General features: G+C 52.5%; 1 protein-coding gene across 2 annotated transcripts in view; it reads right to left on the bottom strand.

Moving 5' to 3' along the window:
• Cacna1a (calcium voltage-gated channel subunit alpha1 A) overlaps positions 1-17,990 on the bottom strand; it is a 328,905-nt gene that overhangs the window by 244,190 nt on the left and 66,725 nt on the right. Inside the window, exons 1-2 of one of the 2 annotated variants that reach the window (XM_076571864.1) lie at positions 9,838-10,468; positions 9,050-9,348 (exon numbers count right to left, since the gene is read on the bottom strand). In XM_076571864.1, coding sequence (XP_076427979.1) covers positions 9,050-9,347 — 298 coding nt within the window. In that variant the 5' untranslated portion in view covers position 9,348; positions 9,838-10,468. Of the gene's footprint in view, positions 1-9,049; positions 9,349-9,837; positions 10,469-17,990 lie in introns of those variants that run through there. The other variant, XM_076571863.1, reaches the window with a different exon arrangement.

The following is a 17,990-nucleotide window of genomic DNA, read 5'->3' as shown; positions in this document are numbered from 1 at the left end:
TTGGAGGTGGGAGCAGCATGGTGGCAGGTTTTACCCAGCCACAAACACTTTTTTTTTGGTTTTGGTTTTGGTTTTGGTTTTGGTTTTGGTTTTTCGAGACAGGGTTTCTCTGTGTAGCTTTGCACCTTTCCTGGAACTCCCTTTGGAGACCAGGCTGGCCTCGAATTCACAGAGATCCGCCTGCCTCTGCCTCCCAAGTGCTGGGATTAAAGGCGTGCGCCACCACCGCCCAGCCACAAACACTTTTAAGACCCAATACTCAGAAGCTAGGGCAGGAAGAGTGAGACCCCTTCTCAAAATAAGAGGCAAAAAAGAGGGCTGGTGTGCTGCTCAGTGGTAGAGCGCATGGCAAGCATTCGTGCGCCCGTTCCCATGTCCAGCACTGGGGAAAAGGTGGGCGGGGGGGGGGGGGGGGGGGGGGGGGCGGAGAGATGGTTTGCCCTGCAAGTGTGAGGACCTGAGCTCAGTCCTCAGAACACACATAAAAGCCAAGCATGGTGGCGTGTGTGGCCACCCCAGCACTTGGGAGGCAGACCCAGGAGGGTCCCCGGGGCTCACTGGCCACCCAGCCTGGCCTCCCGGGAAAGCTCCAGGCCAATGAGAGACCTTGTCTTAGAAAACAAAGTGATGGCACCTGAGGAACCACACTGGAGGTTGACCTCTGACTTCCACGTTCATTAAATAAATACATAAATAATGAAATAAATAGTAAAAGCAAAACCCGTGCTGAACAAAAACCAAGCCATGCCTGATGGAAGCCAGACGACCAAACTTGACGTCAGCACTGGCTTCCTGGCAGTGGCTCACTCTCAGCAGCTTCCAGAAGCAGTGTGCCTCCTCACAAAGCAACTTGGCTTTTCAGAGGGAGGTCACTGTCACCTGGACAGGCCTCTGTCACTTAACTGTCACTGGATAAAACCCTGTCCTTTCTGTTGGGTGTGAATAAGCTGGATGTGGAGGCTCACATCTGCTGTTCCAGTGCCCAGAAAGCTGAGGCAGGAGGATCACAAATTCAAGGCTAGCTTAGGTGGGTTAGTGAGACTCTGACTCTAAATAAACAGTAAGGAAAACAAAACAAAGAAACCTGCAAACAAAACCCACCAGCCTAGAAAGCATAAAGCCCTAAAACTGAACTGGGGGGACGGTTCAGTCAGCGAAGTCCCAGCACAAGCATCTGGTCCCCAGAACTCACACCAAATCCAGTGTAGTAGTGTTTAGTTAGGGAGGTGGAGGCGACGGGCCACTCCCTGGGGCTTACAGGCCAGCCTGGCCTAACTGGAGAACCCTAGACCCTGGAGAGAGACTGTCTCAAAAAATAAGGCCAACGGCACCCGAGGAACAACATCCAAGGTTGTCCCCAGGCATCTACAGCCACTTCACCCATGTGTGCATACGAATACACACACACACACACACACACACACACACACACACACACACACACCATAGGATTTGAGGCCCTGGGTTCAATCCCCAGTACCCAAAAACAAGAATGCATCAACCAAGAGGCCAGCATCCTCGTTTGTCCAGAACTGATAGGCATCTTAAAAACCCAGGATAGACAATTAGGGCTGGCAGCTCACACGGTCCTCCCATCCTGCCCTATCCCCAAGAATATTCCTTGAGTTCATCACTCTCTTAGATAATCAAGAAAGACAGAGCAGGGAGTTTGGGCTGATGCATTCAACATACTTTGTTTTGTTTGGGTTTCTTATACAGGCAGGGTCTCATTGAGGGCCTAGCCTGACCTTGAACTCATGATCCTCCAGACAAGTGGGTCCACCGCACCAAGAAAGCTCCCAAATTCTAACCCAAGATCTCAGCAGTGTTCTGGTGGGTCTGCAATGCGCACCCAGGAATGGCCACAGAAGTGGCCCGAGCCCTTGGTCTCATTCTGAGCAGTCTCCTGAGCAGTTCTGAAGGACAGGACAAGGGGTGGGAGGAGACTCCAGGAAGCTAATTACACAGTTCAAACCCTCACCCTGTCACCCCTGAGGGAGGGACTGAGCAGCGGAAGGGAAGTAATTTTATCTTAGACCGATGGGAATCGAAAGTGGGCCAAACAGGCATGAATTTTTTTTCCTTTTTTCCCTGAAAGCTTCTAGAAAGAACCAAGAACGCACGATGTCTGAGGAATATGTTCAAAACAGCAGTGTTCTGCCCGACATATCCACATGGCCTCATCTTGGGAACGCAACACCAGGAAGCGGAGCATGGAAGCCCGAGCCTATTGTCCCAGCATTCAGGAGGCAGAGGCAGGAGGATCAGGAGTTCAAGGCCATCCTCAGCTCTATGTGGAATTCAAAACCATCTCAAAATCAAGAAAGAAACAAAACAAAAAACAAGTGGACAAAACCACACAACGAAACAACCCACCGGAGACAGAAGGACTCTGGGATCCTGCTCTTAGGTTCTGGAACTTTCTTGGCACGCCAATTATTTTCTCTGCATGCCCCCCAACCCCCAAAGCCTCTGAAGATGCAAACAGAAGCCCTTCCTCACCACCCAAAGTGTGGAAACCGAGGCCCAACACCAGAGTTGGAGTGGCTTCAGAGAGTCTGACACTCAGGGCTGGTCTACCCACATGCCAAAGAATTGTCTGGCTATTGTTTTGTTCTATTGAGGTTTGTCTTTGTCTGAGTCGGGGTCTCGTGCAGCCCAGACTGGCCTCAAACTGGCTGTGTAGCCGAGGATGAACTTGAACTTCTGATCCTCCTGCCTCCACCTCCTGAGTCTGGGATCCCAGGTATGTAACCACCCCCTCTAGTATCCTCAGTGCTGGGGTGGAACCCAGGGCCTTGTGCGTGCTGGACAAACGCTCTACCAGCTGAGCCCCATGCCCAGCCCCTAAAGGGTTTTCTTCCCCCGTCTGTCCTCTTCAGGACACACGGCCTCTTCCTCGGAGCTGATTCTTGGAAATGCATTAGCTGCATGGGAGCGGGGCTTCCTTACAGACGAAGTACATGTGCGTTCAATTCTACAGAGACGCGGGGAACAGGGGTGCACACCCCAAGCACCTGGCAGGTAGCCCCTGGTCTCTGTAGGTAGCTTTCCATCTCCAAAGGTCCTGCTTTCCACTGCCAAGCACCACTTAGGAGAACTTCCCTGGCTTAACAGCCTCACACACAGCCTCCAGGCCCTCTGCCCTGAAAATCCCAAACGTGGAAATGTCAGCCTAAGGGAAACCGCAGTGGCAGCAGATAGCTTGTGAGTGAAGACCGACTTTTCTTGCAGTCGCTCGACAAACATTTAAGGTGACCATCAGCACAACACCATTGTAACAAAGAAGAGAGAAGCCACACAGCCTGACTTTGCCCCTTCTGGTGTGAGCGCAGAGTGCCCTCGATCACACGCACACATGGCATTTAACACAGCCACCTTCACCACTTCCTGCGAAGCTCGGTGTCTGACCTCTCACCTGGAGGCCTCCCATGATTTGGAGCTCAAGACCGGAGGTCCAAGAGATAACAATGGACGGTCTCCTGTGTGTAGCCACTGTGGAAGACAGTTTGGCCATCTCATCCCTTGCAAAGTTAAGCCTGCCCCTACCAGGAAACCCACCCATCCCAACCCTGGATATTTACCAAAGAGAAATGAAATATATCACCCCAGTGTTCCCAATAAAACCCAGACACCAGCATTGACAGCCGCTCTCTTCATAATCGCCCACACTGGAGACATCCAAATGTCCTTCAGCTGGGACACAGGGGACAAACTGTAGCCCATCCACTGAGTACTGCTTAGCAATTAAAAGGGACAATATTGAAGGGTGGGGTGGCGCACGCCTTCAATCTCAGCACTCGGGAGACAGAAGCAGGCAGATATCTGTGAGTTTGAGGCCAGCCTGGTGTACCTAGTGAGTTTCAGGACAGTCTGGGCAACCTAATGAGATGGGGATCCAGTGGGTGGAGGTGGGGACAGGCTCAGGCTACCTCAGACCTGAAGGCTCAGTACTGCTGCCTACCTCCCAACCCTGGGGTGCAGTGGATCAAGAGACTTGGTCTCAAAATCTCAAGAGCTAGGGCTGTAGCTCATTGGTGGAGCTTTTTACCTACCATGCAGGAGGCCCTGGGTTCCATCCATAGCACTTAAGGGGAAAAAAAAGCTAGTGTATGATTCTATTTCCAGAACCTTCTAGAAAAAGAAAAACTACAGAATGGAGATGAGGTCACAGGTCATAAGAGACTGGAGCTGTGAGGTGCTGACTCGGAAGAGGAACAGGGATATTTGGGGAGACGGAGCTGTTCTGTATGTCAAATGGGAGCTCGCTCCACAGCCCCACACATCTGTCAACACTCACCTAATAGTACACACAGAAGACAAAGCTACAAAGAGACCACACCTCCTCAGCCTTGTTTTCCAAGTGGAAGATAAAAGTCAACAGGGTGTGTTGGGATTGCCTGGAGACCCCAAGCCCTGAGCTGGCAGCTAGGGGTTCCCCAGAAGCAAAATGGATACAATACCAGCTCTCCAGAGACTGAGACATCAGGGCCATGAGTTCAAAACCAACATGGGCTATATAGTGGGACTTGTCTGGGGGGGAGGGGGAGGCATTGCTCCAGGATGGAAAGGCAGAGTCCTGAACCACATCCCAAGGCCAATGACGACAAGAATTATCATTTTAACAAAATGAACCCTATGAAGTCGAGACCCAGCATCACTACCACATAGGGGCTCCTCAGCTTATGGCGGAACCACATCTAAAGAAACACTGACAACCATAAACGGACACCACCCAATCAACTCTGCCGCCCTCAATATCCCACATATCCGCCCCAACCCTTGCCGTCACTGGCCACCGGGCACTGCTGTTTGTGTAGCTGCCCAGTATCACAAGCTGTCAACAGACCATAATGCTAGCCCAGGACAGGACCACAGTTGAGAATTCTGAGTATGGTACCCGTCACCTGTGTGCCCCTTCTCCATCCTCCTGTTAAGTCAGAACACCACGGCTAAGTCAGAAACCACCGCCTGCTCGCACCCGCGCCCCCCCCCAACTCTGCAATATTCCTGGTAGGGTGTGGGGCTCATTAAACACGCTGGTTTTCCTGCTTCAAAACCTACCCTGATGCTTGCCGAGTGGGCTGCAAAGGAGCTGGGGTTTGGGGTTCAGTGGCAGAGCACCTCAAAAGGCCAGTACAGTCTCTGAGCCTGTTTGGTTTTGCCTCCAGGTGGGCAGACCTTGGGGTTCTCAGAGATTTTTGGGTTTGGAGACTATGGATGAGGGATCATACCTTCATGAAGTGAAGTTCCCAGTGGCAAAGCCAGGCTAATTCTGACTTCCCAGATTGCTCCTCTGGGAATTCCTAGCAAGCAGATGTAGTAGAGCAACTCTATGATGCAGGACATCCCTCCACCTTGGTAGAACTGTCCAGAACATTCTACATTTCGGGTCAGGCCAAGCATCTGACTATGTGCTGTTACATCTCTCGAGGGTCTCATCACACATCTCGGTTCTGGAGGAGAGCCGAACAGCCAGTGCCCACAGGCCCCTGACTCCATGGTGACTCCGGCTCCTCGAGTTTCTGCAAACTTGGACAAGTGTGATGAGGACAGGGATGTGTCAGCACACAGACCGGGCCTGGCACTGGAAGAGTCAGAATCTCACAGCCAGTGCAGAGGCGGCACACAGCATAAGGGGACCGGGAAGGCGACACCGACATCTGACAGAGCAGGTGGCATCATGAGGGACGCTCTAGGAAGTCTGAGATGGCCCTTGTGGAGTCAACAGACCCTAGCTCTGTGGAGGCCATAGGGCCCCTCTTCTTATATTCCAGTCAGACTACCAATGAGTGGGGCCGCAGAGCGAAGGTGTATGCACTTAGGGCAGCTCTCTGAGAGAACAGGACAGGTTACAGATTGTCCTCCAAATTTCTTACCCGGATGCAAGAACAACTCTTACTTTTCACGACTGGCCTCCAGCCTGAGCTGCTGGGAGACAGAGAGGGATGGAATTGAGGTAGCAAACTGTCCCAATGTGGAGAGAAAGCAAGGCTCCTCCCTCTAGCAGTCAGCCACACTGGCCCTGGCAGGTGGAAGGCAGTCTCCAGTGCCACGGTCAACCCAAGTTCTATAATCCCTCCCCTCCACAGACAGCAAAGACATCACTTTTCATATTGCCCCACAACCTTCAGTAAAGAGACTTCTAAAATGGGCACCACACATAAAAAACTCATGGGGCTGTTCCACTCAAAGACGAGCTCAGAAGGGTAACTACATAAAGAGACCACCTCTAAGGGCCCTAGGATAAAACATCCACAAGGCCACCACACAAGAACATTCAACATGTCTGCAGCATGAGAAAACATCTCAAAGATACAGAGAAGCCAGGTACAAAAGAACACTGTTCCAATTCCGTTTACATGAGGCTCAAAAGGAGGTTAGAAGCCAGGTAGGTCAGCTGATCTTGTTGGGATGTGGCCAGGAAGGGGAAGAGGGAGGTCCTTCGGCCTGGAGGAAGAGCGGCCATCAATGATGCCAGACCCAACTCTTACGCTTGCCTGTATGCATCCTACAGTTTACTCTAAGAAGTTCTGAATGTATTTCAGCTGTAAAGGTCTTGCCTATCATGTGTGAGGACCTGGTTCCATCCCCAGCACAGCATAAAACTGGGATGTGGTGGCTCACATGATAACTCAACCACACAGGCAAGCCTGGACTACATGAGACCCCGCCCCGCCCAAAAAAATTAAAAAAAAAAAAAAGTTTAGAGAATTTGCTTAAGTGTTTATTTTTTTCAATGCCAATAGCATTTGGGCTTTGTTTTGTTTTTTTAAGTCCGTGTTTTCTGTGGTGTCTTGACTCCCAAGCAAGTCTGCTTTCTCTCCTCCCACTGGCCTGAATTTCTTGATGCACCGGCCTCAGGTCCTCTGTCCCTCCCTCCCCGCCCCTCCCTGAAGCAGCTCCATGCATGATGACCTGGCTTGGAGACCGGCTAGGCCTAGGATGGGAAGCGCCCCCTTCCGGAGTGGGGCTGTATAATTCTTCAGGCCAAAAGGGGAACAGAAGCTACAGAGAGAGGGCGGGAAACTGAACACACTCACTCCAAAGCTACCCAGAGCAAGTGAGGCCTGGGCTAGCCACCAAACAAGGCTGGAGTGCTCTCAGGGTGCCCCAGGCTCAGCGAGCTATGCCTCTTGTGAGGGCTCATCACCTACAGCTCTCAGAGCTGCAGGATCTAGGATGAACGGGGTGAGCTAAGGACAAGAGAAGGGCTCCCCAGCTCCTCTGCTTCCTCTTGGAAGGCTTCAGGAGGGCGGAAGTCATTTAACAGGAACCCATCAACACAGTGGTCTCTCGTCATGTCAGCCCCTAGGACCATCTGAAGGCATGTTCTCATTCCCTGACATCCTCCAAGGCCCAGTTACTCATTCCAGGATGGGTACTAAAGTCATATGTCCTCTGAGCATTTTCCTGGGCTGGGAGTGTTTGGGAGGGCGCATCGCCAACCTTCAGGACCAAGCTTGGCAAGGAGGAATTCAGGGGGACAAATTCTGGCACCTATCTTAAGCACCAATAACATTGTGGTTACAGAGACACCCCTGGAAAAGAGGCCTTCCACTACACAGACCTTAATTTTCACCAGCCTCCAAGTAAACCACTTGCTCCCAAAACTCACGCTCTCTTGGTATAATTTCACAGCCCCAGGAACCGACCATCTGGAGCCCCCAGAAGAGAAGGCAACCCATCCATGCTCTCTGAGCAACGACTCCAACAGCCCTGGCTGGGAGAGACCGGCCCCACCCATTCACCAGAGCTGGCGACCCCTTGCAAACTCGAGCGACCTGCCCAGCCCTGTAATGTTGGCCCTCAATGAACTGGAGCCTGAAAAGAGGTACATTTGGGCATGGCAGGGTGGCCAGCCAGCCTGGGGAGCAGGGTGTGTCTCCCCCCACACCGGGAATCTGGGTCATGCTTAGATGGCAGAGAAACCTCTACTCTACCCACCCGCGCCTGCCTGCATCTCCCCAGATGCTGAGCAAGCCCTCTTCCCGGTTTACGGGAAGCTGAGGACTTCAAGAAATCAGGGGCACTGTGCATGGAATCACTCCTCAGCAGAGGAAAGGGGGCCCTTGGCCTTTTTCCTCCGAGTGTTTCATGGAAGGGGGGGTGCCTACCTGCCCGAGATGTCCATATGGAGGCAGATCCTCTTGGTCTTCCCTCCCAGCTTCCCAGGGTGTTAGAAGCTAACCCAACCAAGTCCACAAGCAGCCCTTCAAAGGGGCCCCACTTAGCCTTCCTTCTGCCTCCTCTCATACCGAAACAACCCACCTCAGGTCTTCCCAGGCCATGGGCCTCACCGGCTGGGTAGGATTATGTTTCTTTACACCCCAAAAGAGAATGCTGAAGGGGTTCTGACCTGTGACCGAAGGAACAGGACTTGTATACCTGGGGTCAGAGGAAGAGTCCCCAGACCACTAAACAGGACAATCCTCAGATGCAGCTGGCGGCCCACCCAGAGCCACTCGCTGAGGCTGGGATGACTTCTGCACCCCCAGGCCACATGGTGTCCCATGCCTAGGCCTGAGGCTCCCACCTTGGGTAGAACACCAGGGTTGAGGGGTCGGGGTCCTAGTCTATAGGTTTGATGGGGGGCCACTTGTGGGTTTTCCCACCCTGTAACCCAAAGCGTCCAGGCACTGGCCCAGCTAGAGCGCCATCGGAGGAAGTCAGACCCCAGCGGAAAAGCCCCCATCAGTGTCCCCGGGCGACCCAAGACCCAGACCTTCCGTCTTTGCAAGGAACCACTCACTCCCCCGAGTCCCAAGCCTCCCCACTACGGGCAGGCTGGCTCAGCAGCTGCAGCCCAGCAGGCCGGGAGGCTGCTTCCCTCAGCTCCCGGGCCCTCAGCTCCAGCCCCTGGCCGCCGAGCAGCCCCCCAGCTCCCATCAGCCCCCAGGTCTCTCTCTCTCTCTCAGCCCCGCAGAGGGAGGAGGAGGAGGAAGAGGAGGAAGAAGAGGAGGAGGAGGAGAGGAGGAGGAGGAAGATGAGGAGGAGGAGAAGGAGGAGGAGGGGAGGCGCAGCCGCCCGGGCTGGGGCAAAGGATATGGCCATTCCGTGATCTTTTTGGCGTATTTTCTCACCACGTTGTCTTCACTGAAGAGGAACAGGGAGCGGTTGACCGTGAGGCAGTTCTGGCGGACGGGGATTGGGTTGTAGAGGGCCATGGTCCGCGCTCTCTGCGCCATCGACTGCTTGTACATCCTCTGCGCTCCGGGCTGCCCGCCCTGCCGGCTGCCCCCGGCTCCTCGGCCGCCCGCGGCGCCCACGACCACCCCGGCGGCCGGCCCTGAGCCTCCTCCGCCTGCGCCGTAGCGGCCCGGCATCTCGTCTCCAAAGCGGGCCATTCTGCAAAGAGCAAAGGGCCTCGGGTTACGCGGCGGCTGCTGTTGCTGCGGCGAGCGCTGCGGAAGCCACGGCCACCGCCACCACCACCACCACCGCCGCCGCTGCTCAGGCTGGCCGGGCTGTGGGGACGGCGGCTGCACCTGCGACTGCGGAGACGCTCCACGGCCCAGCCCATCGGGCGGCGGCGCCCGGCCTCGGCTCGGGGGGCTCAGGAGCGGGACGGCCCGGCAGAGCCGGGGAGCGCGGCTCGGGACATGCCGGCAGAGGCGGTGACCCCGGGTGGGAGGAGGGGTGCGGGGGAGGGCGCGGGGGCGGGGCGCGGGGGAGGGGCGCGGCAAAAATAACCGGGGACGCGATCCAGGCGATCCCCGGCCACCCACTCCGGAGAGGAAGAAATTTTTTTCAGTTAAAAAAAAAAAAATCAGTTAAAAAATATATAGTGTAAAAAGATCAGTTTTTTTTTTTTTAAAGCAACGCTCCAATGCACACCCCCTTTAAAACGCGAAGTCTAAGCGAAGGACGTCCCCCCTCCCCGGGACGCAGCGACAAGCTTCAAATTCCTCGGAGGTCCGGGTCAGCTTGGCATCTTGCTAAAGGCGTGGGCTCGGCCCATTTGAAAAAAAAAAAAAAAAAAAAAGGAGAAGAAGAAGAAAATTAAATAATAAAAAGCCAAAACCAGGTCTTTGCTACAGGAGGAGGGTGGCAGAGAAGGATCTGTCCGTCTGTTTTGCTGACTTTCCTAGATCTGGAAAGATAGAAAATTCCTGAAAACGCTGCAGCCCCTCCCCCAAATCCAACCGGGCTGGAGAGCGGGGGCCGGAGGAGCGGGGCGCAGGGGCGCGGCGGAGCTCGGAGGCGTCAGGGAGCCGCTGGTCCCCGGCTTTGAAAAAAGCCGATCTGTTTTCCTCCTGATTCAGCAGCCGCCGGCTCCTCTGCGCGCGGAAGCGTGTGTGCGCGCAGCCAGGCGCGGCGCAGCCTCGGCCGGGGGGAAATTGCAGCAGCGCAGTCTTGAAAATTCCCCACGGGGGGGAAGGAGGCGAGAGAGCGAGCGAACGAGCGAGGGAGGGCGGTGCGCGCCGCTCGGCAGCGGCTCGGGCTGCGGCAGAGCCTGGCAGCATCCCCACCCCCCGGGCGCCTCCCTCCTCTCCCCCTCCCCCAGCTCCGCTGAAAGAAGAGGTGCGAGGAGCGAGCTGCCCGGTCAGGAGCCGGAGCTAGACCTCGGCCCTGTGCCCTGGAGCAAGACCCACCCGGTGACACGCGCAACCAATCACCGGCGCGGGAGCAGGCGCGGCCGGGCGCAGGGGGAAGTCGGGACAGAGTCCTCCCGCACAGAGGACCTTGCCTGCCACCCGAGGTCCCTACCTAGAACCAGGCGCGCCCAGCGGGAAGGAAGAAAGTTAAGAACCAAGGGCTTGGTCTCGAGACTGGTGTGGGTGGCCGTCGCTGAACAAATGCGGGTCTTTTGAGTAAAAGACAATTTTTGCGAGCTGGGAGGAAGGTTTGGGGCACTTCTGGGAGGGCTGCGGGTCGCAGGGGGCCGTTCCAAGCTAATGTTTAAACCGCCCTGGAGACCCTGGCGGGAGCACCTGTGAGCTCCCAGGAGCAGACCACTCACGAGTGCTAGCGTGCTAGGCAGGGCTGCCGGGCTGGCATTGGCATGGCCCCATCTCTACTAGGCACTTGGATCACCCCCACCTGCCTTTTTTTTTTTTTTCTCTTTGGAAATTCCATAAATACAGAGAAAAATACATAAAACGCAAATGAACAGGTTGAGAAATTGCTGCATAATGAGCCCTTGTGGATGCCAGCGCCCCAGAAACCCGACCACGGGCCTCTACAGGGGTGGGTTCCATTATAACCACTGCCTGACCATTCTTTTAGCTTTCTGACCTTGGCATGCCTTTCTCAGCAGGAGTAGTGTTTGACTCCTTTTGACCCCATAATAAGCATCATTTTGCAGGGTCTGGTTTCTTGGGTTCGTCGTTTTGTCTTTCAAGCTCACCTGCTGTCACCCATAGCTGTAGGTGGTACATTTTCTTTGCTGTATACTGCTCCGTGGAAAGATCAGTCCGCAATTTGTTTGACCACTGTCTTTTCTATGGGCATCTGGGTTCTTCAGAGTTGAGCCCACAGCAGAGCATTGCCTGCGACACCATATGCATGAGAGCATGCTTGCCTGCGGACTAAGGCTATGCACGGCATTTCAGGCTCTCTTCGTGTAGTATCTTCAGATTTACAAGATGTGGAACTGTCTTCTAAAGCATACATACCAAGACATAATTTGGGGAGCCAGGAAGGTGGCTCAGCTGGTAGAGTACAGGCTGCTCTTCCGGAGGATCTGGGTTCGATTCCCAGCACCCACATGGTGGCTTACAACCAGCTGTAACTCCCGTTCCAGGGGATCCAACGCCACCTTCTGGCCTCCTTGGGCACCAGGCAAGCTCGTGGTGCATGGACATGCGGTCTGGCAAAACACTCATTCACATAAAATGAAATCAAAAAGTTCTAAAAGAAGAAGTCAATTTCAGGGAAGAGCAAGATGGCTCATTGAGTAAAGGGGCTTGCCACCAAGCCTGGGGGCATGAAGTGGATTCCCAGGACCCACCTAGTGAAAAGAGAAAAACAGTTCCCACAAGCTGTGCTCTGACCTCCACAAACGTACACCCACACACAATTAAACATACTTTTTTTAAATTATAAAGGAACACCTTTTATAGATGCAGGCTTGTCATCCCAGCGCTGAGGCTGAGGCAGGAGGATGGAGACTGATCGTGAATTTCACTGAGTGTATGTAGACTGGAAAAGGAAGAGGCTGAGGAGGCAAATCTTCAGCTGGTTAAAGCCTGCTTGGCCCCCACACTCATCAGTATCTGAGGTCATTGGCAACATTCTAGAACAGTGAAATGTCTGTATATAAATTCCTAAGTCTGTGCCTTTGGAGGGGCACTTTTGAGATTTTTTTAAAATTTGTCAAAACAAGCCAGGTGTGGTGACACACCTGTCATTCAACAACTCAAGAGGCAGAGACAGGAGGATTGCTGTAAGTTCAATGGCTGACAGTCTGGGTTACAGGGTGAGTTCTAGGCTACTCTGGGAGACAGTGTCAAACCCTGCCTCAAAAAAAAAAAAAAAAAAAAAAAAAAAAAAAAAAAAAAAAAAAAAACAGCAGTGTATAAATAAATCCCAACAAAGAACTTGATGCAGCTCAGACTGGTTAAAGCGCAGGGCAGAGCTGTGAGAGGCTCAGGCACTCTCCAAACACTGATGCGGTTATATCCTCCATCGTTTTGTGTCTCACCATCGAAAGGCCAGTAGCAGCCAGCTTGAAACAGGAAGCCATTGCCTGAGCACGGATTCAGAGGGCCAGCCCGGGGAGCGGGGGTGGGGGTGGGGCGTGGGGGGGGTGAGGTGAGCTTGCACCACAAGAGGCCTTGCCCAGAAGGCTGTTGAGATCCATCTCCACCTGCAGGGGTCTCTGAAGGCCCTGGAGCTGCTCAGGCCAGAGTAGACCTGGAGGATGGAATCCCAGGGTAAAACTTGCAGAGCGTCTCCATTTGTGTGTGTGCATTACATGTGTATGTGCACACAGACACTAATGCACATGTGTGTAAATGCACATGGAGGCCGGAGGACAACTGTGGATATTTTTCATTAGATGCCATCCACCTTTTTAATTAATGAATTGACTGACTTATAGATTGATTAATGGGGGCGCAGAAGTTGGCGTCAGGTGTTTTCTTGATTGATTTCCCACGTTTTGAGACAGGATCTTACTGGTCTGCAGCTTGCCAAGTAGACTAGACTTCAAGGAACCTTTCAGACCCCACCCCCCAACCCCAGCCCTGGGAGTATGGCACCACACCCTACTTCTTACTCAGGTTTTGGGGAGTCAACTCAGGTCCTCATGCTTGAAAGGCAAGGACTTAACCAGCCCAGCCACGTCCCCAGTCCAGTAGTCCCATTTTACACATGTAAACACTGAGGCTGAGAAAGCCTGAAAAGCTCACCTAACTCACTGCCATGAGTCTAAAACCCTAGATGCCATGCTACTCAGAGGACCATCGGAGATGCACTTCAGAAAACAGACTATCAAGGCTAAACATCTGAACAGGCTGTGAGCAGTGGGGCACTCCTGGATCTGTGTCTATTATTACTGTTGTTGGTGTGTGTGGGCACGCATGCCACAGCTCCCGTGTGTGGGGGTCAGAGGATAATTTCGTGACATCGGTTCTCTCCTCCCACCTTTAATGGGTACCAGGGATAGAACTGGGTCATCCGGCTCTCACAGCAAGCGCCTTTCCCTGCTGAGCCCTTCTCTGTGTGTGTCTAAGAAGAAAGAGGACACATGTTTGTGGTCATGCCAGGGTGCTGTTTGTGTGGGGGGCACACACCTGCCCAGTGGCAGTCAGAAGAAAACTTGCCGATGTCGGTTTTCTCCTTTACCATGTGGGGCCCGGGAAACGAACTCCATTTGTCAGGCTGGGGCAGCAAACACCATCCCTGCTGAACCATCCTGTCAGCCCAGCCCAGTCCTGGGTTATATGTATTTATTTTTATTTTATGTTCGTGGTGTTTTGCCTGCATGTGTGTCTATGTGAAGGTGTCAGCCTGGAGCTGGAGTTACAGATGGTTGTGAGCTGCCATGTGGGTGCTGGGACTTGAACCCAGGTCCTCTGGAAGAGCAGCCTGTGCTCTTAACTGCTAAGGCATCTCTCCAGCCCCCATGTGTAATTTCTGTTCTAGAAAGTTCAAAGTGGAGCAGAAGGCAGCCATCATTCGAGAGGTTGAGGTGGTCACCACACTGATGGCAAAGGAGTGGCCAATCTGAGGGACCTGGAGCATCTGTCCACGGAAGACCATTGCACATGTGTGTTTATTTTGCAAGTTTGGGGGCCAGTGAGCTGGTTCCGCAGGTAAAGGCAACCCTGATGTGATTGCTTGAGTCGGATCCCCGAGGTCTTCCGTACCAAGGTGGACCGAGAGAAGCCACCCCCCAAACTGTTCTCCGGCCTCCACACATGTGCCATGTCACACACACACACGCTCATGCACATGTGTTATACATGCATGGTAAGACTAAGTTACAAATAAAAATGCTCTCTTTCGAGTCTGGGACTCATGTAGCCCAGACTGTCCTTAAGGTTACAACTAGCCTCCTGCCTCAGCCTCTCCACTGTGGGAATTGGAGGCACGAGGCAGCATACTTGGCTTCTTCAATTTCTTGTTTTATTTATTTATTTATTTATTTATTTATTTATTTATTTATTTATTTATTTAGACAGCGTCTCGTGTATCCTTAAACTCACTGTGTAGCTAAGGATGACCTTAAGTTCCTGATGCTCCTGCCTCCACCTCCTGAGTGTTGAGATTACAAGTGTGTGCCAAGCCCAGTTCCTAGGGTGGAACCCAGAGCCTCATAGATACAGAGAACGTGTTCTACCGGCAGAGTCACATCCCCAGCCTTGTTGTTAAAGAACTTTGAGTGAAAGCCGTGCAGTGGTGGCGCATGCCTTTCATCTCAGCACTCGGGAGGCAGAGCATGCAGATCTCTGAGTTCGAGGCCAGCCTGGTCTACAGAGCGAGATCCAGGACAGCCACCAAAACTACACAGAGAAACCCTGTCCAAAAAAAAAACCAAACAAACTTTCAGTGAGCTGTGTATGATAGGTGTATGCAGTGGGAGGTGTGTGTGTGTGTGTGTGTTAAATTTCAATAAAAAATGTCTGTAGCTCTGTAGTGTCCTGGGTGCTGACTCTTGGTACTGAGCTCTGCTGGATGCTGACTGCTGTGTACTGAGCTCTGGTAGGTACTGAACTCTGTTGGTACTGAGCTCTGCTGGGTACTGAGCTCTGCTGGGTGCTGACTCTGCTGGGTACTGAGCTCTGCTGGGTGCTTACTCTGCTGGGTACTGAGCTCTGCTGGGTGCTGACTCTGCTGGGTACTGAGCTCTGCTGGATACTGAGCTCTGCTGGTTGCTGGACTTGGCATTTCTTATGGTCAAAACAAAGAGCGTCCCCAGGGCCCATGCCCACCCGTGCCTTCACAGCAGATAAGCAGGCTGCACGCAAGGGCTGTGCTGTGTTATAAAGTTTATGTGCTGGGCTGGGGTATAACTTAGCTGGTAGAATGCTTCCCTAACATGCACAAGGTCCTGGGTTCTATCCTCAGCACTGCATAAATCCAGTGTGGTGGTGATGCCTGTAATCCAGTCCTCAGGAGACAGAAGCCCAAGGCCAGCCTAGTCTACACGAGAAAAAGAAAAAACAAACAAGCAAACAACAAGAACAAGTGCTGAGCCCTAACTCACGTGTGTGTGTGTGTGTGTGTGTGTGTGTGTGTGTGTGTGTGTGTGTGTGTGTAGGCCGGAGGTCAACCTTGGCCTTCATTGCTCAGGATCTATCACTTTCGTTTTTTATACTGTTTTCCATGGCACCTCCGACTGGCCTGAACCTCGCCGGGCAGCCAGTGAGCCCCGGGGGATCCTCCTTGACTCCACATCCAGTGCTGAGATTAGGGAGCACACGGCCATGTGCCCAGCTTTTTACATGGGTGCTTGGGGTTGAACTCGGGTCCTCAGGCTTGGGCAGCAAGAACTCTGCCCAAAGCAGCCATTCCTCAGCCCTAACTTTCCTTCAGTGAAGCCCCCAGGACAGTGGTTCTCAACCTTTGCTGGAGCTCATTTTCAGGTTCCTCGTGGCTTTACCCAGCAGGTCCGCATAGAGGATGATTGGACCACGGGCCTGAGTGCAGGTGTCTGGGATGGTCTGCACTCGGCTGTGCTGTGGGGAGGTCTTTTGCTTCACTCCTTGGCATTCATTTATGTACCCTAGGGCAGAGACAGTGGAGACCTGATGGATTAGGATCCAGGCCCTCTCGAGGCTATTCTGTATTTTTTATCTGTTTCTACCCACTCTATCCTTCTAACTAATATTTCTTGCTGTTTCTACTCAAGAGCACTCTGGGGAAATATGAGGGTGAGGGATGGCCCCCCACAAACCTTGCTAATGCTGTAACCCTTTAATATAGTTCCTCATGTTGTAATGACCCCCAATCATAAAATTAACTTCATAACTGTAATTTTGCTACTGTTATGAATCACAGTGTAAATATTTATGTTTTTCAGTGGTCTTGGGCAACCCGTGAAAGGGTCATTCAATCCCCAAAAGGATCATGACCCACATGTTGAGAACCACTGCCATAGAGTGTGGTGATATTTTATTTGTACTGAAATGTTATTTTGATTTTATGTTAATAAATAAAGTTGCCCTGGGGTCAGAGCTATTAGAGCCATAGCAAGAGCGTGGTGGTTAGAAGAGCTAGGTAGATTTCTGTGTGTTCAGGGATACAGCCAGTATTGGAGACATACGCCTTTAAGACCTGGAGGGCGGTACTTACAGGCAGTGATGAGGCAGTCATGTGGTTGGGTTTACAACCAATGAGAAGGCAGAACAGAAAGATTATTTAAACAGGGACACAGGAAGTACCTCCCTCTCTCGGGGAAGCTAGGAGCACTGCAGGAGGTAAGATTTTATCTCTGAGCTCTGACCTCTCGGCTTTTCTCTTTTACCTTGGCTCTGTGTTTCTTATTTTAATAATACGATTGGTTACATCTACAATAGAGGATGACGCTGACTCCTCTCTCTTTCCTCATAATCTTTTCAATTTGTTTGTTTGGGGACAGTGTCTCACTATGCAGTTCTGCCGGCCTGAAATTCCCTATGTAGAACCAGCTGGTCTTGAACTCACAGAGATCTGCAACCCCCACACCGGAGTACTGGTATCAAAGAAATGAGCACCATGCCCAGCAAAATCTTCTCAATTGTGAAGTCGCTCTTCTCCACAGAGAATTTAACTCATTCGCCCTAAAGAGTGATGGGCTCTGGGTATGTTATCACCAGACATTGATTTTGCATAGAAGAAGTCATTCTTTAAGCTAAAAGAATGAGTTTCCTCATAGAACCTCACGTGGTTACTATAGGTAGCTTCTGGGCCTTTGATAACACCAATGACCACAGTTGACCAGGGAGAACTGTCACTAGCCTCTAGCCAGAGTTCAATGGCAGGTGGCCAGAAGCCCCAGTCACTGGTTCTGTCTTGAGTCCATCCGTCAGCTGGGGTCTGTTTGTCAGGTGGTGGCAGTTGGTGGCTGTTGTGCGACTGAACAGAACACTAAAATGAATGCTCCCATGAGATAAGCCGAGAGTGCATTCCCCTGCCTACTAACACAATTACCAGCAAAGCCAGCCATATTGAGCTGCAAGAAGGTCAGGCCAAAGGCACTTGGTCTCTGCCGTTCTGGCCGGGTGCCTGCCAGTGCTAAGTCTCGGGGTCTTTGGAGGTAGAAGATAAGTGTGATAAGTAAAGCCAGCTGGGGGTGGTGGCACATTCCTTTAATCCCAGCCTTTGGAGGCAGATCTCTGTGAGTTAGAAGCCAGCCTGGTCTACAGAGTCAGTTCAATGTAGTCTGGGGTTGCCTTGAACTTCCAGCAATCCTCCTGCCTCAGCCTTAGGTATGAGCCATTGCCCCATCTCCTTTTCTATTTCCCCCTTTTCTGACCATTTCCTTAGTTCCAGGCAAGACAAGTCTCTCCAACATTTTCCTCACCCCTAGAACAAGTCATATCTCCAAGGGTCCTGGCTTC

Source organism: Peromyscus maniculatus, chromosome 5 (genome assembly GCF_049852395.1).
Source record: "Peromyscus maniculatus bairdii isolate BWxNUB_F1_BW_parent chromosome 5, HU_Pman_BW_mat_3.1, whole genome shotgun sequence".
NCBI classification, from domain to species: Eukaryota; Metazoa; Chordata; class Mammalia; order Rodentia; family Cricetidae; genus Peromyscus; species Peromyscus maniculatus.
This window is presented reverse-complemented; position numbering and strand designations above follow the sequence as displayed.